Source organism: Ochotona princeps, chromosome 2 (assembly GCF_030435755.1).
Source record: "Ochotona princeps isolate mOchPri1 chromosome 2, mOchPri1.hap1, whole genome shotgun sequence".
Classification (NCBI taxonomy): domain Eukaryota; kingdom Metazoa; phylum Chordata; class Mammalia; order Lagomorpha; family Ochotonidae; genus Ochotona; species Ochotona princeps.
In genome coordinates, this window is record NC_080833.1 from 70,849,487 (window position 1) to 70,874,202 (window position 24,716).

The 24,716-nt window shown below is 33.5% G+C and overlaps 1 protein-coding gene across 2 annotated transcripts in view; it reads left to right on the forward strand.

The window, feature by feature from the left end:
- Nucleotides 1-24,716, forward strand: part of PRKACB (protein kinase cAMP-activated catalytic subunit beta) — a 122,545-nt gene that overhangs the window by 93,039 nt on the left and 4,790 nt on the right. For both annotated transcript variants that reach the window (XM_004582096.3, XM_004582095.2), the window contains exons 4-9: nucleotides 4,839-4,937; nucleotides 5,846-5,928; nucleotides 9,831-9,957; nucleotides 11,199-11,294; nucleotides 14,494-14,616; nucleotides 23,736-23,900. In XM_004582096.3, coding sequence (XP_004582153.1) covers nucleotides 4,839-4,937; nucleotides 5,846-5,928; nucleotides 9,831-9,957; nucleotides 11,199-11,294; nucleotides 14,494-14,616; nucleotides 23,736-23,900 — 693 coding nt within the window. The remainder of the gene's footprint in view (nucleotides 1-4,838; nucleotides 4,938-5,845; nucleotides 5,929-9,830; nucleotides 9,958-11,198; nucleotides 11,295-14,493; nucleotides 14,617-23,735; nucleotides 23,901-24,716) is intronic.

The following is a 24,716-nucleotide window of genomic DNA, read 5'->3' on the forward strand; positions in this document are numbered from 1 at the left end:
TGTTTATTAAATAAAATCAGAATTCTACAGCCAACTTTCAGACCTTCCACACTTTTCTTCCAAATTCCATTGTAATATCTTCTCTGATGTTATTGCCTACATGTCTTCTGTAGTTTATTTCTCTAACATAAAATGGCATACAGGAACATGTAGGACATAATAATTTCTCAAGTGTTTGGCTGAAAAAATAGTAAAGAAGGAAAGAGAGAGAGAGAGAGAGAGAAAGTAAGCAAGGGAGGAAGACCTGATAATAATAACAAATCAGATAAGTACTTTTAAATCCATTTAAGACAGAAATGTTACAAGGTAAATTCAGGGAGAGGCATTTATGTGGCTGTTGGGATGCCAGTTAAAACACTTGGATCAACACTGGAGAATCTGGATTCATTGCTCACCCATGTTTCCAAATACAGCTTCCTCCTAACACAGACCCTTGAAAGGCATGGGTGATGGCACCCGTTTGAGAGACCATGATTGAATTCCAGCTTATGGCTCTGTCACTCATTGCCAGCACCAACCATTGCATTGGAACTAAGGAATGAACTAAGAAATTGGAACTTCGTGTCTCTCTGCTTTCCAAATAGAAAGATAGGTAGTTAGATAAATAGATAGATAATTTTAAAGGAAATACAATTATATAATTCTACATGAAATTTGAACATAAAATTTGAATACCATTCTAGCTATTCCTTTAAAAAAATGATTTGAAATACCGACTGATGGAAGATAGAAAGAGACAGAGAGCTTCATCTTTCATCTGCTGGTTTGTCCACAAATGCCCACATTAGCTGGGGCTGGACTTAGACAACTGCTAGAGGCACAGAACTTTATCTAGTCTCCCACATGGTAGGGTTCCAGGTCCTTAGGCCTCATCCACTGCCTTCCAAGGTGCAATAGCAAAAGGCTAGATTGGAAGCAGAGGACCCTGGACTCAGTCCTAGGCATTCCAATATGGAATGCCAGTATCCCAAATGGTGCCTTAACTGGCCATACCACAACCCCAAACCTTGATTGTCAATTTTACTCTCCCATTTCTGAATACATCATTACCAATTTTTTTTGCCTTTTGCCTATTTTAACTTATTTTTATTGGTTTTTAATTTCACTACCAAGTCTGTGAAGCACTGTTCTTCATTATAGCTAAATGAAACTACAACTCGGATTTTCTGTGTTTTTCCTAGATTTTTTTTTCTGGATTTTAATTCTGACTGAAATTTATTTTCTGTTCTTCCTTAAGCTTTGTAATCTATAAGATCCGTTTGAATCTTTTCCTATTTAAATAGATTTTAATAATTTTTTTGAATTTTTACAATTTGCCAAGTATTATGTACATCATTTGAGATGCATAATTATGCCATACACCTACTTTAAGAGTAGAAGCTGTTAAAGTATATAAATGAATAATCTGGAACTTAGAAAAATTAAATACTCAGTTTCAAGTAAACATTTATTCCTCTGAGCATATATGACATGATTACTCTTATTTGGCAATGTTTCCTATATCTCTATTCGTATATTTTTACCTCCTACTTTCAAATAGAATTTGTGCAGCATGCAGGGAAGCATTCCTTTCTCCTGCAATGCCAGTTATTATACAGAAGATATAATTAGTAGATGTGCATAATTTGAAGTAAGTTAGATTGTAATTTGCTAACTTAAAATAGAACTTGTCTTATTTCCATTCTAATCATGTAAAGTCCAGTACATATATAGTTGCCTTAAGAATGTAAGGTGGAAAGCCTCTCGTTGTCCTTTTCATTACTTATTTCACAAGCCAGTATGTGTTTATGTTTAATTCAAACCTTGCTATGTGATAATACACAAAGAGAAACCTAATAAGTAATAATTCCCTTTGTAATGTTACCTAAAATGGGCAAAGCATCAACCAACTACCTAATGTTGTAAGTTGAAAACCCCTGAAGTATATAAAGAGTTAAAATACCAACCCCAAGGTTAGAATGCTGATTGAATAGATGGCCTGGAGAAGAACACAAATCTTGTAACCCCAGTCTAGTATTCTTGGCTTGGTATTATTTGTAGACTCCTAATTTTATGTATAGAAGTGAATATATACCTTTCTTTCTCACAAATAATTTCTTCTTTGATTATATTGACAGTGGGTTTTTCATAAATTGCTTTGATTATGTTGTGGTGTGTTCCTTCTATGCTTACCTTGCTTAGGGTTTTTAGCATGATGGAATATTGGATTTTATCAAATGTTTTCTTTGCATCTATTGAGACTATCGTGTGATTTTTGTTCTTCAGTTTCTTTATGTGGTGTATTACGTTTATGGATTTGCAAATGTTAAAACATCCCTGCATGCCAGAAATAAATCCCACCTGATCTGGGTGAATAATCTGTCAAATGTATTTTTTTATTCTGTTGGCTAGTATTTCGTTGAAGATGTTAGTGTCGATGTTCATCAAGGATATCGATCTATAGCTTTCTTTATTTGTTTTGTCTCTCTGGCGTTGCTTTTCAGGTGATGTTAAATTCATAGAAAGAGTTTGGAAGGATTGCCTCCCCTCCTATTGTTTTGAATAGTTTATAAAGAATTGGAGTCAGTTCCACTTAAAATGTTTTGTAGAATTCAGCAGTGAAGCCATCTGGGCCTAGGCTTTTCTTTGTTGGGAGGGCTTTACCTACTGACTCTATCTCTGTTTCAGTTATAGACTTATTTATATTTTGTGATGCCTGTGACTTAGTTTTGGTAGATGGTATGAGTCCTGGAATCTATCCATTGCTTCTTTGCTGAATTTCTGTCTCATTGATCAGTTTATTGATGTTAATGGGATGTTAAAGTCCTCAGCTATTATTGTATTGGCATCTGTGTCTCCCCTTAGGTTAATCAATAATTGTCTCATATAGCTAGGTTCTCTTGTATTTGGTGCATATAAATTTATTATTGTTATTTCTGCTTGGTGTATTACTCCATTTATCATTATGTATTGTCCCTCTTTATCTCTTCTAATATTCTTCATGGTGAAGTCTACATTATCTGAGAGTAGAATGATTACACCAACTCTTTTTTGTTTTCCGTTGGCATGAAGTGTTCTTTTCCATCCATACACTCTCAACTTTCTTGTATCTTTGTTGATTAGATGTGTAGAGACTGGCAAATGTTATCGAGGATATGTTAATAATTAGTGCAGCCTCTGTGGAAAACAGTATAGAGAGCTATTTAAAATATAGAAGTAGACTTTTAATGTTGTCCAGCAATCTCACTACTGGCCATATACCCAAAAGACATGAATGTATTTATACTAAAAAAATACTAGTACCATCATATTTTTAACAGCAGTGTTCATGATAGCCATAAGATGGAGGCATCTCAGATGTCCATCATCAGATGAATGGATGAAGAAATATATATACACACACACACACACACACACACACACACACATACACACATACATAGTAGAGTCCTGTGAGATTTAAAAAGAATAAAATTATTTAATTTTCATAAAGAGTTGTGACTAGGGAGTATCTTGTTGAGTGAAATACATGAGACAGTAAAACAAATTCTGTGTTTTCTTTCTTATATATGGTAATTACAATTTTAAAAGTCAAAAAACAAAACAGAAGGAAATGACTGTGTATCATTTTGTCTTAAATATGGTGTTCTGTCAAACTTTACTTTTAATCTTTATCAGGCAAATTATTAGGAGTTTTGAGGATCTGTTACCATCTTGAAGTTTGTTGTAGATTGGTAAAGTTGACTTTTTAAAAATTTTTGATTGTTTATGGCCCTTGTTTTTGATTGTTTGACTATAATGGAAAATGAAAATGTTCATCTTAAAAACAAACAAAAACTAAAATAAAATGTGCAAGAAGATGTTCTCTTCCTCCACCTGTTCAGTCCCTTTGTTTTTCTCTCCCTCTTTCCCTCCCTTCCTCTTTATACGTCACTCTGCCTTTCAAATACATAAAATAAATCTTTATAAAAATAGACATCAGGAAAGAAAGAAAGAAACTGATTATTTATACTATAAAAAATTATTTATACATCTCAAAGGTTGCATTTTCTTACCTTCAAAATGGAATTATGGTCTTTACTAAGTCGAAGTGAATTGACTTCCTTTTCTGTTGAATAAACAATGCAGAGGAGTCTTGATTAATCCTGGATGATCTGTTAGAAGGATGCAGAGCTTATTTGCCTGAATATTTCATCTTCTTTTGTGACTTTGTAAACTCAATATTTAGAATGTATTTTTTTATTTATTGACTTTTGTTAATCCTCAATTTTTGAGATATTTAAAAATCAGTATTTCACTAAATTAATTGAATCCAGCCTCTTTATGGACTGTAAGTCTTTAAAAGCGAAATATTTTCACATATTAATTTTAAAGTAATTTAAAAACTGGAATCTTCTTTAAAAATTGTTTTTTTAATTGAAAAGGCAGATTTTCAGAGAGAAAGATCTTCTGTCTGCTTGTTCATTCTCACATGGCCAGAGCTGTGCTGATCTGAAGCCAGGACCCAGGAGATTCTTCAGGTCTTCCACACAGGTTTTGGGCCATCCTCCACTGCTTTTCTGGGGCACAAGCAGGGAACTGGATTGGAAGTGGAAATGCTAGAACATGAATAGGATCCTGTAAGGAATGCAGGAACTTGAAGATGAACATTAACCAGTAGACCCAGTAACTCAGTTCCAACACTAGAGTTTTCAATCCCTTATTAGTTTGCACTTTTTTTTTAATTTGAATCTAATATACATGGTTGGTACAAGTGGAGCAATCTTGCTTATAAGAGTTCATTATTATATGAAAAACATTTCTTTTAAAATTATGGGAAATATGGTTTTGCTTAAAATATATTTCTCTCTCAATTGCAGGTTGTTAAACTGAAGCAAATAGAGCATACATTGAATGAGAAACGAATATTACAGGCTGTGAATTTTCCTTTTCTTGTTCGACTGGAATATTCATTTAAGGTAAGATTTCATAACCTCTAAATAAGATACTTACCAACTGGTGATGTTTTTTAAAGTATGAAGTTTAGTAAGATCTAAACAATATGATAGCAATAGAGAATGCAAATAAGCAAATATTTTTATATAAACTAAAGATTTTATGTAGTTAACTTTTTATACTTATAAAATTTAGTAACATTTGGAAAGATTTTAATTGTTTCTTGGGAATTTTTTAAGGTTACATGCGTAATTTTTCATGAGATGGTATTATAAAATCAAATATTTAAAATGATAGATAAGCACAATGATGCTGATTAAGCACTTCTTACACTCATGCAACTGAATGTCATTAACAAAACTTTTTCTTCTCTTAAGCCCTTCCTGACAGGATCTCCCCAAATTTTTATTTCATAATTTTTCTTCTAGTCATTTCACTTATACAAGGCATAACAGCTTTTGTCAAGTGTCTCACAAAGTTGGACAAGATATTTTGAAAGTTGGCATCTTTTCAGCATTTTAGAATGATGCTTCGTATCTGTCTGCACTGTTGAGTCATATAAAATACTTTACCCCCCTCTCCCACATTATTCTTTAAATCAATGAAGACCCATGTTTTGAGGTATTAAAACCAAAAGTCTCTCAGTCACAAAATGTAAATATTCTTATTTACTTTTTAAAAATGTTTTAACCCAGTTATCATTTGCATATGCTATCATTTTAAGTCATTGCTTCAGTGTTTTAGTTCCACATTTTATTTCTGCTAATGTAGAAAAGCTGAAGCATTTTCCATTTATTTTTTATGTTCTTGTATTATTTGCTCTATCAAGTAGACATTAGGTTGTTTTTCCTGATTGAACATGGTGTACTTAAAAACATCTTTTAATTTTTCATCTTTATAATTTGACTTATATCTTCTTATTTGTTCATAGGATAATTCTAATTTATACATGGTTATGGAATATGTTCCTGGAGGTGAAATGTTTTCACATCTAAGAAGAATTGGAAGGTTCAGGTAATAATGCCTTCTCCCTCTTCAAATCTTCATATGTCTGTGTTCATTTTAAATAACAAAGTTTTTTTTAAATAAGTTAATACCAGTGTCAAAGCCTGCTTTCATTTAATTAGCTCATATTTTAGCTATATGGAAACATTACTAAAAGGAAACATCATATGTGCATTTTTTTAAGATTTCAAAAATTTTTATTGTTAAGTCAGATATACAGAGAGGAGGAGAAACAGGAAGATTCTTCCGTTTGCTGATTCACATCCCAAGTGGCAACAGTGGCCAGAGCTGAGCCAATCCAAAGTGTGGAGCCCAGAGTTTCTTCTGGGTCTCCATGCAGGTGCAGGGTCCCAAGGCTTTGGGCCATCCTCAACTGCTTTCCCAGGCCACAAGCAGGGAGCTGGATGGGAAGTGGAGCTGCCAGTATAAGAACTGGCACATATATAGGGTCCTGGTGCATGCAAGGTGAGGACTTTAGCTACTGAGCTACATGAGTTTTAATATTCAAATAAAGGCCAGTGCAATGGCATAGCAAGCTAAGCCTTTGCCTGCAGTGCTGGCATTGTGCACACTTGAGTTCCAGCTAATTCACTTCCCATCAAGCTCCCTACAAATGGCCAAGGAATGCAGTGGAGAGTGTCCCAAGTTCTTGGGCCTTTACACTGATGTGAAATATCCGGAAGAATCTCCTGGCTCCTAGCTTTGGATTGACTCAGCCTCAGCTATTTGGCTCATTTGGAGAGTGAACCAGCAAATGGAATATCTATCTTTGTCTCTTCTTATCCCTCTGTAACTGCCTTTCACATAAAAATAAATCTTTTTTAAAGAGTTTCAAATAAAAGCACTATGAAACCAAGTTAAACATTCTGCCATTAGTAAGCATTGTAATGATTCATTATTTGATAAGTTTTAAGAAATTTATAAGTTAATTTTTAAAAAAGATTTATTTATTTTTATTACAAGGTTAGATATAGAGAGAGGAGGAGAGACAGAGCGGAAGATCTTCCATCCAATGATTCACTCCCCAAGTGAGCGCAACGGCTGGTGCTGCGCTGATCTGAAGCCGGGACCTCTTCCGGGTCTCCCACGCGGGTGCAGGGTCCCAAAGCCTTGGGCCATCTTCAACTGCTTTCCCAGGCCACAAGCAGGGAGTTGGATGGGAAGCAGGGCTGTCAGGATTAGAACCAGCGCCCATATGGGATCCCAGCATGTTCAAGGCGAGGACTTCAGCCGCTAGGCCACAACGCCAGGTCCAATTAATTGAATTTTAAAATATTAATGTTCTTTGGTATTGTTCTTGAAAAATTTAAGTGATGCAACTTCTGAGGCAGGTTTGAAAGAATGAAGAAGAGATATATAATTGATCTTAGCAGTAATCAGGGTATTGTGATGATGAAAGATTTCACAAATATAATTCCTAAAGTTATTATATTTTTAAGTGTATAAAAATTTAATATTTTACTTTATGATTAATTTATTAGTAGTATTATCTCACATTAATTAGACTAGCTTATGATTCAATGATTTTTACCAGTATTTTACAGCTTATAAGCTAATACTATTCATTAATTCTTCCTATTATAATTCAGCTAAACTCAAGACCAAGTTCAGCTTCATTCAGTGTGATATAAAGTGTCACTTTACAGAAAGATGATAGAACACTTGAATTGTCACAAGATAGTATTAAGTACTAGGGAAAATATTATACTTTTTCATGTTAGATGAACTAAAGTCAAATTCATTTACTGACCTAATATGAACAGGGCAGCTAATATGTGTCAAGTCACCATGACAATGCATAGTAGCTTTGTTTCATCTGCTCACGCATTTTCTCTCCTATCACCAGTACTCCAAGCAGACCCAGAATCCTCTTATTGTATTAGAATTATTCAATGTTATACAAAAAACACCACACCTTAATTAGTGGTCAAAGTTTTCTGCCCATTTTCTGTAATTACTAATGTCCACCCTTTATTTTATAATAATGGGTTACTACAAGAAAAGCAAATTAATTGAAATGGTCACACTGAAACAGTGAGGCAGCAAGAATATGAGCTATTCTTTTGCACAGAAACAGGAATCATTAGGATTATCTCTTACTTAAACAGATTTAAAGATACTGTAGAATGAAGCCTTACTATTGTCCTCCTACATTTCCTTAAATATTAAATAGAACTGTCTAATGATAAGTTGTGTTTGAAATATTTTGCTTTCATTTTCAACAATCTGATGATAGATCTGTGTAATGTCTGTAGTCCTAAAGATATTAGTATGTGTAAAGAAGTAATTATAAGGTGCTTGTATTTACACATATGTGGGAAAAATAGGAGGTTTCCCCACAGCAAATGTTTCCAAGTTGAATGTTTCTTTGACTGGGATGATTTTCTCTATCTCTTTTTAGTGTTCCTCCTCATTCTTTGACATTTGATATGCAAAGCAGATTGTTTAAAGCATTGAGATGGGCTGAAATTGGAAGAGTATTAAAAAATATTGCATCTCAAAGTATTTTACTTTACATATTCATTCAATAAATATGAATATGGGTTGCACTCTGGGAATTGAGATGATAAATAACAGGAGCAATGTATTCTCATATAATGCAAAAAATGTATTTCTGGTACTACTAGAACAAACTCATGGCCATATCTTGAAGGAAATTTAATCCATAATTATAATTGTTCATAGAAGATAAAAATCTGAAAATTATTGTTATTTATCTGACAGATTAGTGGAATTGAGTATAAATACTGGAAAATGAATTAGTAACCCAAATTATAAAATTGGTATATCCTTTTACAGTAATGTAATGTGATATTGGAATTTTATTGGTATATTGTTATAATATATACATGCAAGAACTGGACTTTTTACACAAATCTACAGATTATACCCACATCTTGTCTAAATAGACATGCATAGTAGAAGATTTGGAAATCTACATGCCAAAATTGTATCTGTAACTTCTGGGTTGGACTTTGAATGTTTATTCTTCACCAGTATATTATGAACTTTTCTATAGCAGACATGGTTGTTATAACAGTAAATACTAGAAAAATGAGCAAAGTAAAATCAATCCACACGTAAATTCAGTTAAAGATATTCCATATAGAAAAATTCTTTGAGCACTTTAAACTTCTGAGTAATATAGAACCTATATTAGTCAAGTTTTAATTGTTTTAACAAATGCTGGAACGGAACTGCTCCGGAAATTATTTCAGTTTACAGTTTTGGAAATTCACAGCCCAAGATCAGGCGGCCACATTAGCCCAGTGTCTGATTAGGGCAATGGATGTTGGAATGTGTGCAGATGGAGAATGTCATGATGAGTTAGGAAACAGAGCTAAGCTGAACTTGGCATAAATAACTCTCTTGGGAGAACTGCTTTCACAAGACGCACCCCTGATACCTTGAAGACTTCTCATTTGGATGACATTCTAGACACCTTAATTGTGTCATGTCTCTACCTTTTATTCTGTCAACAACCAATGTTAATCCATTAACTACTAACATAAGGTTTGGAATTTAAAAAGTCTGTGTGAGCTGGGAAAGCCAAATCCTGTTCAAACCATAGCAGAGCCTATTAACTGTAGCAATGACTGGTAGAAAGTCTACTGGGCACATTTGCTTTTTAGCCATTCCCTAGATCAGCATAATTATAAAGACATTGAGATATTCTAATACAGGCAGCAATAGATAACACTAGATGGCTATTTTAGGGTTTTGGTTTTTTCAACATGTGCTATCCCCTAAATAAAGCATCAATTGAAGACAGTTTAGATACTAAAAATATTTTTTAGAAGAAAAATACTTTTAACTCCTGAAATGACATTTCTTATGTTAATGTTTAGGATTAGTCTACTGACATACTTGTTAATCATTTTACATGGAATTAATGTTTTCTTTCTTCTCAGTGAACCCCATGCACGGTTCTATGCAGCTCAGATAGTGCTAACATTCGAGTACCTCCATTCACTAGACCTCATCTACAGAGATCTAAAACCAGAAAATCTCTTAATTGACCATCAAGGTTATATCCAGGTATGACTTGAAAGTGTTATACATGACACATTTGCAAAAATAATGGATAAGACTATTGGATGTTTAACTTAAGCTATCAATATTAGATTTTTCTTTCTGAGAGAATCAATTATTTCTTCCTAATATCTTTAAGTTGAGTTCATCCTTCTGCCACTTAAACAGAGAAGTAGAAAAACACTATCTTGAATGGAACCTGTTTCATAATCTGTATGTGTGAACTGAAATGTGTGAGCATTCATTAAAGTCAGGCATTGGTCAAATGTTTTATGTATGTAAGTTGAGAATCCATGATCTGAAAGTCTGAAATACAAAATACTCCCAATCCAAACCTTTTTGACCACTGACATGATATCATAAGTAGAAATTTCCACAGGTGACCTCACATGAAAGGGACACTGCAAACACAGAAGTACTAAATATATAAAGTTACCTTTGGGCTACTTGTATAAGATATATATAAAACATAATTGAATGTCATGTTTTAAATATTTCTTATCCTCCAAATATTCCAAACAGGAAAAACCTGAATTCTCAAACATTTTGGAAAAGGGTAATCAAATTTTATTTGATCCTGTAATCCTGATAAACGTATGAGGTGACAGTGCTGTTGTTATCCTCATTTTAAGGCTAACAAAACTAAGGCATAGCAAGGTTGCACAGCCTATAACTGGGAGTATCAGAGTTTTAACCGGGGCAGGTTTGATTCCATAGTCCTTTCTTTACCTCTGTAATACCAGTGCCACAGGAACCCTGACTACCTTTGCTGCACTGGGAACAACACTTTGTTGCGTTTCTACCATCAGAGATTGGGAGCATACCGTTTTGCATTGTTATCAATAGATCTCCCATTGATGCTTTTGTACTTTCGATGGTACGGTTAATGGCAGAGGACATTTTTAACATAATGAGCACTTTTATCATTGTTTAATTTTTATGAAAACTATTTTTTGCATCCTGTTTTCACTTTTTGTTTCTTGAATCTGAGCCCTTAAGAAAATGATTGAAAAGAGCTTTTATTGTGGTTCTCAGTTATTTCTTTGTTTTGAGGAGGGGCAAGATTTTCCAATTTGGATTGGTTTAACCTTGATTCATTAAATATTGATTCATATAAATTAGTCTCTGTCACATAAACTGACTCTCTTTTTTTGTATATTTCATTACTTTAATTTTAACCCTGAATTTTAAAATTTCAATTTAGATACAGTAAATTCTTAATAAGTTTTGGTTTTTTCCTCTTAAAGGTCACAGACTTTGGGTTTGCCAAAAGAGTTAAAGGCAGAACTTGGACATTGTGTGGCACCCCAGAGTATTTGGCTCCAGAAATAATCCTGAGCAAGGTATGTTTATAATGTCAGTATGTTAAAAAGTAGAAATATAAGCATGCATCCCTGTATACTTTTGTAAAAATTAGTTTTCTTGATCAAATTTTACATTTTTATTTATTCTATATTACAAATTTTTAAACTATCCATGCATGGTAACTAAGAAACAATTAGACTTAACCACTAACTCCCTGACATCTTTAAATTTTAACTTTGGGTTGAGAAACTGTGTGAATAAATCTGGCCTATAGATTCATGTTTTGAAGCAAAGAATACCGTCTTCATAATCATCCTCTTTAATGACTGAGTGGAGAAACTTATTAATCTCTTCCCGAGATGAATCTCTAAGTGTGTGGGTCCAATACTGAGCTGCTCCCCTGACTCTAGCTTCCCGCTAATGTGAACCTTGGGAAAGGCTTAAGTGGCTGAGCTTCTGTTATCACCATGGGAGACCTGAACTGAGTTCCTAGTTTCTGGCTTAGGCCCCAGAGGTGACCACTACACGCATTTGGAGGATATACCACTGGATGGGATCTTTCTCTCCCAACCCCATTTCTGTCTCTCTTCCTCTCCTCCATTGTTCGTTCTCCCTCTCTCTCTCTGCCTTTCAAAAAAAAAGAATTGATTTTGGGGAAAAAAGAAACATATTTAGCAAGATATATGCTCACTGCCAATCCTTCTGTTCCCATATACAGTTTTAGTTCAAAAAGAATATTAAAGCAATTGCATTGTTTTAGTCTTACTGAATGCAATCCTAGTTTTCTCAACAATGAAGTGTGAGAGAAATTGTAAACTTATCTTTAAAAAAATGCTTTAACTTCTTGTTCTCTTTCCTCTACCATTCTTCAATAGAGAAAAGTAAAAAGAAGAAACATAGCGAAAACTGAGGCATAAATAGGGACAGGAAAGGGAAAACAGTTGGGCACAAGCCTGAGTATGTCATGCACTAAATAACTGAAGTTCGGTTAATTTTTATGTATATTAGAATATAATGAAGGATTTTGTATAGCTTTCCTCTTACTATCATTTATAATTTAAATCCCTTACTACTGGCTAGTGCTTTATAATCCAATATAATTGCTCTTAACACATTGCTTCTTATTTAAACACATTTAACAAAAAATGTGACTGAAATATAATAAGCACCACAATGTTTAAATGTCTATATATTATAAAAGTAATAGATATGTATTGTACAAAATTTGGAAAATACAGAAAAAAATGTAAAGAAACAACCCAAAAACCTGAAATCCTGCCAGTCAATCTCTCTTTTTTTTTTTAACATTATTATATAGTTTCCTGTGCATGTTATCATAGTTGGGGTCATAGAGAATGCATAGTTTTGTGTGTGACTTTTTTCAGTTGCATGAGAGCAAGCATGCAAACATTCTATTGGCTTGTTTGCAAATGCATCATAAAGTTTGTAGTCATTCTTTTATTGCTGAATAATCAAGTTTTGTTTTTATTTTATTGTTGCTGTTTTAGTTTTTTTTTGAGTTTTTTCATTTTTTAAATTTTTTTGCTATTATAAATAACTGTGATAAACATCTTTGTGCATAAAGCTTTTTCTGTATTTCACATTATTTCCTTAGGATAGATTCCCAGAAGTGGAATTACTGGGTCAAAGGGTATGAACATTTTTAAGGCTCTTGATACATATTGATAATTGTTTCCCCCCCAAAATTGTACTATTTACACTCCTACCAGTACTGTATGAGAATGCCTATTTTATCACATTCTTTCTATCACTGGTTATTCTCATTTTTAAAATATTTACTAATATGTTGTTCAGTAAATGATATGCCCATTTGTTTTATTTCTCATGTCTGATTATTTGTGTTTCAGATGCTTAGTATCCATTTGCTATTTCTTTGTGCATACATGTAAATTATTGGTTCATGTCTTTTGCTCATTTGTATATTAAATGAAGCATTTTTTTTCTTCTTGATTTGTTTCAATTCTTTATACCCAGGGTTTCATTGTTTCTTGCATATTTACTGTGAAGATTACCACAGAGTTTAAAACAGAAATGAAAGCAAAGGTGATACCCATTTTTATTAGCAAAAAAAAAAAAAAAACAAGCACTACTCTTTTCATACCAAGTGCCTCCCTTGAAAAAAAAAAATATACACACTCAGAAAAATAAGGAAAAGAAAATCTCCATAAAATGGTATATTATTTTAACTAATTAACTGAAAACTAAATAGGGTATAGAGGCAAAATTTTCACAAAATGTTGAAATGCAAGGAGTGGATAAATAGAGGATACATTCAAGGAAACAGAATGTCTGGGAAGTACTCCGATTGCTGCTTTTCAAGATCAGATGCTTATTAGGATCTTTCCCAATAATCTTTTGTAGCAATTGACATTGATCTTAGTTTATTTAGAAAACTATGTACACACGTTAATATGTTATGTTACATGTAGATATTATAATAATTTTCTTATAAATATTTGAGATGTTAATTTTAATAAGCTTAATATTTTGTAAAAACCAGATAAGAATCTTTGAGTTATGCATTTGCAAATTTACACTGTTTGTAACATTATTCTCTTTCATTTGATATCATACTCCAATACCCTAAGTACTAAGGTTTTTTTCTTGCATTTTTTAAAAGATGAGAAGCAAAAAAAGTCAATAATAAAGTAATGAGTACTTAAATAATAACTTCAATTGTATTGCATATGAACCATTTAGTTTTCACAAAATTCTGTGAAGTGAATGGAACTACCTCAATACATTCACCCTCCTGACTCCCAGAATATTTTTAAAATCTGCTCCAAACTTACTGAATTTCAATATCTGCCATATTATTTCAAAACTTTTAACCATTCGATGTGTTACAGGTAATCTAATTAATAAGATTATGAGCTTTACAAGGTATTTAGATCCAATTCCCACCCTATGATTGAGCAATAAATGAATTATAACAATGAAATAGAGGATATTTTCATCATCTATAATACTATTAATTACTTTAGGAAGAAGATTTGATAATCCTTCCTAATGTCCAATTTCTCTGGAAAATCTCTATTGAATTTAAATCTTACCTACTAACATTTTGTTTATTTAAAAAATTACATTCTGAATAGCTACTTTGCAAATACTTTACAAGTTTGTTTAACATGCTCCCAGATAATTTTGAAGTTACCTATGACTTCCTTTTCTTTTGAGTAACTTGAAAAATAATTAACACTGTGTTGGTTTATCTAGGGCTACAATAAGGCAGTGGATTGGTGGGCATTAGGAGTGCTAATCTATGAAATGGCAGCTGGCTATCCGCCATTCTTTGCAGACCAGCCAATTCAGATTTATGAAAAGATTGTTTCTGGAAAAGTAAGTAATACATTTTATTATTCCTCTGTTATTCATTATCTCTGCATATTTGTTATTAAGCTTTGTAGATTGAAACTGTCTCGTATCATCATAATATATGTTAAATTGCAAAATGTCATGAAAACTTAGTGTGTGATGTCCTATAGCTAGCACTTCTTTAATCTGATACAAGAAGTATCAAACCACTGAAGCTTTTAAGGAAAAAAAAAACACAGTTTTACAAACAAGTTGACAAAATAGGCAATTTTTACTATTTTGTCAAAGTACAGGCTCATTGAGCTAATTCATAGTAGTTAAGTGAATATTGCTATTTCATGTGGATATCTCATTGGATAAAAGTTTCAGGGACTGCTTTTATATATCCTTGATTTTTAGGACGAAATTCTTGCTTGAATTATGCCAAATTCAATAAAATTAGAATTAAATGTAAACTCTGTAAAGCTTTTAGAGTGAAATTCATAAAATTGTTTTTACCAGAATTGTTCATGTTGACTGTAATTCTGATTGCCGTGCATTTTTATCAGATCTGGAAATAAAAATTAGTATTTCTTGCATTTAGAAATATTCATGTCATATTTTATATTTTCAGGTTATTCCATAAAACTTTCCTTCTGTTGCATATATAATCTCTAATTTTGCTCCTTAAGATATTTCATTTGCACTCAGTCATAGCCTCTTCCCTTAGCTCTGCCCTGAGCTTGCATTAAAAGCACTGTATCTCAGTCAGGGTCAGTACATGATAGGAGCTTCCTACCAGGTAACAGAGAAAGTAGACTTTCAAACAGTACCAGAAGGAGCCAATGTATTCATTAGTAATAGACTAAAGAGAAAGAGGTGTTTTTCTATTTTCCTATTTTCCTGTATGTAGGCAGTCAACAGGGTCACAAGATTTTCTCTTGTGTTTCACTGTATTTTATTATGTCATTATTTACAAACTAGGGGGCTAACTAAAGAATTCATACTTAAAGTATGTCAAAGGCAAAAATAAATGCTGTTTACAAATAAAGAAAGTGAAATATATAAGGATTTATACTGATGAAGCAATACAGTTGGGTGGAATGTAGTATGTATTTTAAATAATTAAGGGTCATTACTATTTCTTATATATTTGAAAGTCCAGGTTTCAGATTTCTTACATTTCTAATTGCTTTCCTCCAGCAGAATGTAAAAGATCATAGTAAAAGAAATTTGATATGAGCAAAACAGTAAGAAAAAAAGACAAATCTGAGATTTATTATTGGAAATTTTGAGAAGTGATTATATTTTAAGAGAATAAGAGCAAAAAGTCAAATGAGAGATTAATGGGTAGACTGAAATATGCTAAATCAAAAGTTAGAGAAGAGTAATTCCGAGACTAATAAGCAGAAATTAGAGAAATAACTTCTAACATTTAATTAGAAATAGTTATTAAGTTCCTCAGTCTTTACTATATTGCTTTATACTTTGTCATGGAAGAAACCAGATTTTAGGACAAGGATGTTATCAGAACTAATTTACATTTTTCTAGAAAAAAACTCCTCGTTTAAAATTAATGTTGTCTGTATGAAACAGCCTCAGCTTCCTATTCACTTTATATTGGCTAAAATTTTTTTTCATATCTTTTTGATATATTTTCATGTCATATAAAATTTTAACTTTCTGTGCCTAATAATCTTCCTATGTACTAAAATGATAATAGTTTAAATTCTAGTCTCTTTAGAAAAATAATAACATAAAATTTTGTCATAATCACAAAAAATATTTCTTGTCTAAAAATGATTCAGTACAATGTAAATATTACTGCATTAACTCATACTTTCAAATTCAGAAAAAGCAGTTGTGAATGGAAATTGCTTTCTAAAATGATATATAATTAAAATCGTTGAAAATCAATTGAAAGAAATTGAAAATCAAATTGAAGTCATTGAAAATATTTGAATGCAAAAGTAGAATCTACAAACATAAGATCAAAGTTAGATTTTTAATAATTTGAGCAGTTAAGAAATATTAAAAACTAATTAGTTTTGGATTTGGCTTTAGCTACTAAGCAGAGAGATAATGCTGCTTTCACAGTGTGGGTAGAGATACATTCTAGTATGGATTTTTGTGTTGAAATAGATAGGTTTTTTTTTTAAATAGATAGTTTTATTGAAAAATAATGCATATGATTTATATTTCACATAGTACAGATTCCTCTCTAGAAATTATTCTTTAGAAATGCCTCTCAGTTAATGGCAATACTCCGCTTATGTGAATTCTGTTCTAGATGAGTAAACGGAGCAAATGATTGAATTAACTTTATATTCAACAGGAGGAGAGATAACCTGGTACCTTCAGTTAAAAATGAAAGATTTTAGGTACCAGTGACTTATCAAAATTAAAAGTTATTAAGTGAGCAATTTACAAAATACTGAATGCTTTACCAAATATAGTTGAGCATGATGTTTTTAAGTATTTCCTCGTTAACAGCATTTTAGTTCAGGCTGGTATTTTTAAATACACAGAAAGATGATCAATCAGCTTGTTAGATTCTCTCCTACATATATTTTGCCTTTCAAAAAAGAGGAGGTGGTATTTAAATGTCAAATTATTCATGTGGTACTAAGGTTTAGAAAGGCATAGTTGACATAAAAGACTTGTAATTCCTACATTAACATTAATTTATTAATTAATGAATGAATTAATTCCTAATGTCTCATATGCTGAGTTTCTCTATATAGTCTCTAAATTTCATGCCTCAGTGCGTATTTTCTGTGATAACTATCATAGTTATCATGGCAACTCTGTGTTACCCATAGAAATATACAAGTAGATGTTGTGGTTAACTTTAATTTTTTTAAGTAGTAAGTGGTGTAGAAACCTTAATTTTAGAGTTCTTGACCTAATTTGAAAAATTTGTAGCTTCATTACATATAGGCGAATATTATGCTATTATGCCATTTTTAACAAGCACTAACATTGCAAAGGAGATGCCATCTTAAAAAAAAACACACAGAGCGGGGTGAATGTAATGTAAGCCTGTACTGAATGACCAAATAGAGTCTGTTAATTTTCCCTGAAGGAAAAATTCTGGATTTTCCTGGTTGGTAGCTAAATTGCTACCAATTCTCTTTCTTTGTCGTGGGCCCCCAAGGCCATCTCCAGGGTTTTTGATTCACAGGGAGGACTCACAAACTTAGCAAATACTGGTAGTCATGGTTAAGAAGTATTACAGTTTAAGGATACAAAGCAAAGGGGAAAGGCAATTAAGACAAAGAAAATAGGGAAACATTTCCAAAGTTCTGTTCCAGAAGACCCACACGGATGCATGTAAGTTTTGAGCAACACACTGTGACAACACATGTGAAATATTATGGACCAGTAAAGCTCATTAGAGACCAGTCCCCAAAGTCTTCATTGAAAACTGGTCACGTGTGCACCTTCTGCCCAGAACAGGCTGCCAAGTGAAAGCAGATGTTCAGCATAAGCAATATTGTTTGTATAATCAAAGTACAGTAATCCATTGTGATCACTGAGGGCAAGTTTCATGTCAGTGTAAGGAACTGATCAAGGGCCAGACTGACAGTCCTTTGGATGACTGGCAATCCCACACCTGTTGTGTTAATTTTTTTCTGCATACTTTTTGTTTTCTAGATACTAAATACATATTGAGATTTAAAAAAACTATACTTCCTATAAGACACCATGGTTAACACTTTTGGGAAAATTGAGACATCATTTTCTATTTGGCCATAGCTATATATAGGTAAAAAGATTTAGAAGTTCTCATAAGTAATTTCAGAAAACACAAAAGCAGTTATACTGTTTGGATTAAAATCCAGGGCCATTGTTTTAAACACTTTGCCATGGTCATTTAAAATTCTTATTAACACTTGCTTTTAAGACATCTCTTAATCTGTTGGCTGTTTGACCAAATGTTTATAACACTGGCTCCTTAGATTTGAAAGGAAGGGACAGGGAAAATGATGAGTAACAGCCACCTGCACCCATCCAGGTTGTTTATCTACCACTGTTCCCATGAAAGGAAGAGAGCAGATTGCTGAGCCCACAGAGACAACACCAATACTTGTAAAACCTTTTAAGGTCCCGCCTGTTTCTTCCTATGTATATATAAAATCCAGGCCAAGTAAATTTTCTCTAGGCCCTATGAGGCAGTATTGAGATTGACAAATAGCTGTAGAAAGTCTAGTATGTGAAAACTATCATGCCTTTTGAAAAACTATGTAATGTAAATGCCTGTCTTTGCTAGATAAAATTTTTAATGGGATTACAGCTTTTTTTAAGAACCTATTTTAAAGATTTTTAGTTATTTGGAGGCAGAGAGAAAGAGACATTTGACAAAGAATGATCCCGTCTGCAAGTTTACTCCCAGAATACCTGTAATGGCCTCGTCTGGATTATAGCAAAGTTGAGACTTGCAGGTCTCCCACTTGAGGGGCAGGCACCCAGTTACCTGAACTAGCACTGCTGCCTCCCCAGCTTTGGTAAGAAGCTGGAACGAGAAACCAAGCACAGGGACTCCAGTGTCAGCCACAGGCATCTGACTGCTAGGGTAAACACCCACTCCCAAGGAACAGTGTCTAAAACGTATTCCAACATGCTTATGGCCAGAAGTTAATGGATTTTTGCTTATTTTCTGTGGCAAACACTTTGAGTCATTTTTGATTTATAAATTGTATCCAAGTGCCTAAGAGGCAATGTTGTTAGTTATCCTTATCCTGGCCGATAATTACAGAATAGCAGTAAGATTTTTCCCTTCTTTTAGTCAGACTTTAACCCTGTAATTTATTTGATTAAGGTAAGTTTAGACCAATTGATTTGGTCTCATTTTGTTTCTAAAAGAAAAAAAAAGTCAGCCAGCTAGTAAATTTATCCACTATGATGATCATAAGAATATGAATGACTTGCTTTTTTGGTATAGCTTCCTCTTAAATTTTTAGAAAGTAGTCATTCCACAAATCTGAAAAGAACAAGATCTTATAATTGGTGCTGAAAGCAGAACAAATATTCTGTTGAGCTGGCTCAATTTAGAGTGAGTTGCATTGTTTGTTTAACACATTACATAATGTATTTTGATGAAGTGGTTTCACATATCAGCTATATTCACAATGCTGTTCTTATGAAACAAAATGATAAGTCACGCATTTTCCCTCTGACTCTGTGAGACTGAGGATTAAAAAAAGATGAAAGTAGAGGCCAGAGATGTGGCATAGAGGATTATGCTGCTATCTGCATCACCAGTATCACATAAAAGCACCAGTTCAAGTCCTAGCTGCCCAGGTTCCAAACCAGGTTCCTGATAGACCTGAGAAAAACAGCATAAGATTATTTGGGCCCCTACTACTCACATGGAAGACTCCAAATAAGTTCCTAGCTCCTGTGTTCAACCTGGCCCAAGTCCTAGCTGTTATAACCAACTGAAGAGCCAACAAGCAAATGAAAAATCCCTTTCTCTCTCTGTAACCCTGCCTTTCAAATAAATAAATCTTTTAAAAAACAAAATAAAAAGATATTATGGCCCAGCACAGTAGCCTAGTAACTGAAGTCCTTCCCTTATATGCACCAGGTTCCTATATGGGTGGAGGCTTGTATCCCGACAGCACCACTTTCCATCCAGCTCTTTGCTTGTTGCCTAGGAAAGCAGTCAAGGAGCTGGATGGGAAGAGGAGCAGCCAGAACACAAACCAGCACCCAAATGGGATCCTGGCAGTTGGCAAGGCTAGGATTTAGCTACTTGACCAGCACGCTGGACCCTCTAAGGACTTGTAAAACAGACTATAGGAATTCTGGAACACAATGGTAGATACAGACTTACTCTGTCCCGAGTTCATTCTTTGATTCAGGAATTCAGCTTCAGATCATTAAAAAGGTATTAAAATAGGAATGTTAAAAATGAAAAATGTATTGAATTAGAGTATACAAGATATTGGGCATAGTCCAAAGCAGTATCCTAAATGTAACATAATTTTTTTCACATCTGCCAGATTAAAAATACTATCATAATTTTATAGACTAGGAAACTGGGGGAGGTGAAAGGGTTTGCCCTATAGCACAGCATATTTATGTAACTGGAATTTGGATTAACAGCCAAGAATTTTTTCAACTGAAGAAATCCCAGTGCATATAAAAATGTGCCACATAATGCAATATAATTAATAAAAAATAAATAAATTTTAAAAAAAGAAATACTTGGAGATGACAGTACTGTGGTACCATGGTTTAAGTTGCCGTTTGTGATAATAGCATTCAGTATTACAGTGATGCCACTTGGAATCCAGACATCCCCACACATACTGACCGCTTCTCACTCCATTTTTGCTGCTGTGACTGGGAGGGCAGGAGAAGATGGGCCCGACTACTTGGGCCGTTACTCCTATGTGGGAAACCCAAATGGGATTTCAGGCTCCTGGATTTAGCCTAAGCCCCAGAACATTTGAGACATGAACAGTGGATGGAAGATTCATTCTCTCTGTTTCTTTCTCTTTCTCCTTATATCCTTCCCTTCCTGTCTGCTATTCTGCTTTTCAAATAAAATGAATCTTAAACAAGAAATTGGTGGAAGTTTCTAGGTGGCAAGAATATTTTATCTAACTCCTTCATTGTATATGGAATTAAATCACAGAATTGTCCAAAGGCAAGGAGTAGTTTATGACAAAGCAGGAAATAGGGTTGAGTTCAGTTTCTTCATTTATTATTTCTTCCCTTGCTTCAGTGACTCTTCACAATCTTGGTTTTATTCCTCCATGGCTGATCTTCCCTTCTATTTATTCTTCTTTGTACTTCCTCCATGACTGACTCTTCCAACCTCATGACCTTGAATGTCAACTGACTATTCCCAAATTCATTTTTCTAGTTCCTATCTGGTTACTGAATTACACACTCTTGTATACAGTTTCATACTCAAGATCTCCACTCCAGTGTCTCATAAATATCTCAAAGTTAGCTTGAAAAACAGGCAATTGCCTTTGTCCCCCCCAAAAAAATCTGTCCCATTTACAACCTTCACTATCCCAGTTGATGGTAACTCCTTGATCAGACCAAAACAACTGGGATTTCTCCTCCCATAAAGAAATGTTTGTGGCGCTGTCTTTAGAATGAATACAGATTCAGTGGTTCTTACCATCACTGCCACCTCACTCAGTAGTCTTCAGTCAGATCCTTTTAGTCCCTTCAAAACCTTTGGTGATTCCCAGTTTTCCTCAGATTAATACTTGAAGATATTACAGTGCTGTATTTTCTGAGAAAAAATAAGATGATTTTTCAAATAATCTCTCCAGTTGCTAAGTTATGTTTTGTCATCTGTCTTCTTTGCTATAATGTAAATCCCACAAGAGTAGGAATCTTTGTCTTGTTTTGTTTATTATGCTTAGCACATGGATATGTTCAGTCAATATCTGTATGATTGGAATTCATGCTTTTTTAAAAAAAGAAGTTATTAAGAACACAGAATATGCCAGAGTTCTACATGGGAGATATCGCAGTTTAGGTGTGGTGTGTACCTTCATGAAACTTTCAGGAAGTAGACTCCATTTTGGTGTCCCACTCTGGAGATACTGGTTCATTTGGTTTTCTGTGGATGCCAAACACCTGTGTTTTTCCTAATGACAGTAAGAAATTCTGATTGAAACCACATGTTAGGAGAGTGTTCTCAGTGAGGATGTGTACCATGAGAAATCTCAGGAGTTTTGTGGCCTCTAACATTTGGTGGACTGAGAATTATAACAAAGAAATAATATTAAGAAGAAAACACCACCGAAAAAATACTCGAAAATGTTTATGTTGCCTGTGTACCTATTTCATACTGTATAGACACCTCTTCCATATTCCAAATTTCCAAGAATCTTCTGACTCATAGTTAATGGTTCAATAAGTTTAGACTTCCCTGTTTCTTTATCTGACATAATATAACTACCTTAACATTTTGTCCTATTCTGGGCCGGCAAAAAGATCATATTTATGAAAGTGAGAAGAATTAAGTTATTTTCCCAGTGATTTCACTGACTTAATTGGTTGCCTCACTAGAGTTCAATTTTTTTTAATATGAAACCTTAGACTCAATTAAATTCTCTCTAGCACCAATGTCCAAAATTCTGATATCACTTTCAGTAGATGTGATTGATAATAATAGTACTCCTCTTGATGTAGTCTGAAGAAAAAATGAGCCACTCTTCCCATCATAGAAGTCATTGGTTTCTCCAGGCTTGATATGCTAAATATAAAGGCTTTACATGCAAGATATAATTTTGTCAAAATCTTGTTGCTAATTCTAGTTTGATGAGTCAATATGACTCTTTAGAAATTCAGTCAACAAGGAAATAACATTTCGGAATAATCATAGAAAGTATACTGTCACAATAATTCATTATTTCTCCTCCAATATACTCTGAGAATTTGACCGATTCATTAACATGAGCCTCTGTGAGCACATAGGTTACCTATCAGTATCTCTTGGCAAGAAAGGGATGTGATATAGAGGTCAGGAGACTATGTGTATAATCTTAAATGATTCCCATAAAATTTTCATAGCTGCCATCCCAGCCTACCACCGCTCCCAGTTTGGAAATTGTATCACAAAGATTAGACACATACATACACACTACCCCATAATAACTAATTCAAGACCATCACTTTATTTGCATTCCAAATTTAAAAATAATAAAAAGTGAAAAATAGTGCCCTGTGCTTTGAAAGACAATGTGTCTGGACTTATAAAAACATTTTCCAACTTGCTTTGTGGTATATCTCTTTTCAAAATGTACACACTGATTTCTTTCACATGTGTTTGTCTCATTTGGGTAGAACAAGTTTCAGTTTGTGTATCTTTGAGACAAGGGCTCTCTTTTGAACATAAGTGAACATAATGGTATTGTTGGAAAAGTTATGTATATGTGCATATTTACCCACAGACTGCCCAATATTCTTAAAGGGAGTTTATAGCTAAAAGGTTTAGTTCATTCGTATAAATAACTATTTTCTTTAAGACTAATATGGGGACAGCAACTTTACTTAAATACATTTAAAGATCATCATCAGTAGGCATTTTGTTTATATAATGTCCTGTGTCTTAAAAAACATGAAACCAGAATAGAAACATCACAAATTTGGGGATATGTGTCTTACCATTTGTTGTGTTTGTACAGGTGCGATTCCCATCCCACTTCAGTTCAGATCTCAAGGATCTTCTAAGGAACCTACTGCAAGTGGATTTGACAAAGCGATTTGGAAATCTAAAGAATGGTGTGAGTGATATAAAAACTCACAAGTGGTTTGCTACAACAGATTGGATTGCTATTTACCAGAGGAAGGTGAGACTTTTTAAAAGTTGATGTTTAACTTATATGCAGTAGAGATATTTTCAACTTAATACATTAGGGGGAGAAAATGTTAATGTTCTAGTTGAGTGTTTTTGTATATTTATAAATAATACTGTTGTGAAAGATTGTAAAACCAAAGCAATAAGAGTTTTGAAGTGCAACAACCAGTAGATATAACAAAACCTGAATAATGTGAGTACAGTAAAGCCTGTTTGTTACAGAAGTGAATCACTCTCCAACCATTCATGAAATAAAGCTATTAACATTGTTACCGTAAATGGATGTGCTATGTAGTCAAGAACAAGGGTCACAGTAACTTAAAGTAGACTTCACCTGTCATTAAAAATTTATTTTCCCAGATTTGTTAGCAACAATGTAGTACCTTAAAAACATCTCATTTTAATCCTTAAGGTAAATTTTTGAAATAAGTGGTATGATTTAACTCATTTTACTAATCAGAAAATCAACTCAGAAGGTTACTGAACTTATACATAACCTTCCTTGGAACTATGGAGTGAGGCCTGTATTCCATCCTATGTTCTTCAGGGTCCTATTCCCGGGACCATGTTTCCAATGTACAGTCTTCTTAATATGGTCACTAAAATGAAGCCCCAAGCCACTGCACAATATAGTCTTTCATTAAAATTTTCAGATCGTCTGCTTAACTTTCATGGAGAGAGCATTGGGAAAAAGAAGACTGTTCCTCAAAAGGCACTAAAAAAATGAAAATGAACTCCAAGGCTCAGTTCCAGGTCAACTAAGCATTAGTAATATGAGCTTGAACAAATAATTTAACTTCTGTAAGCA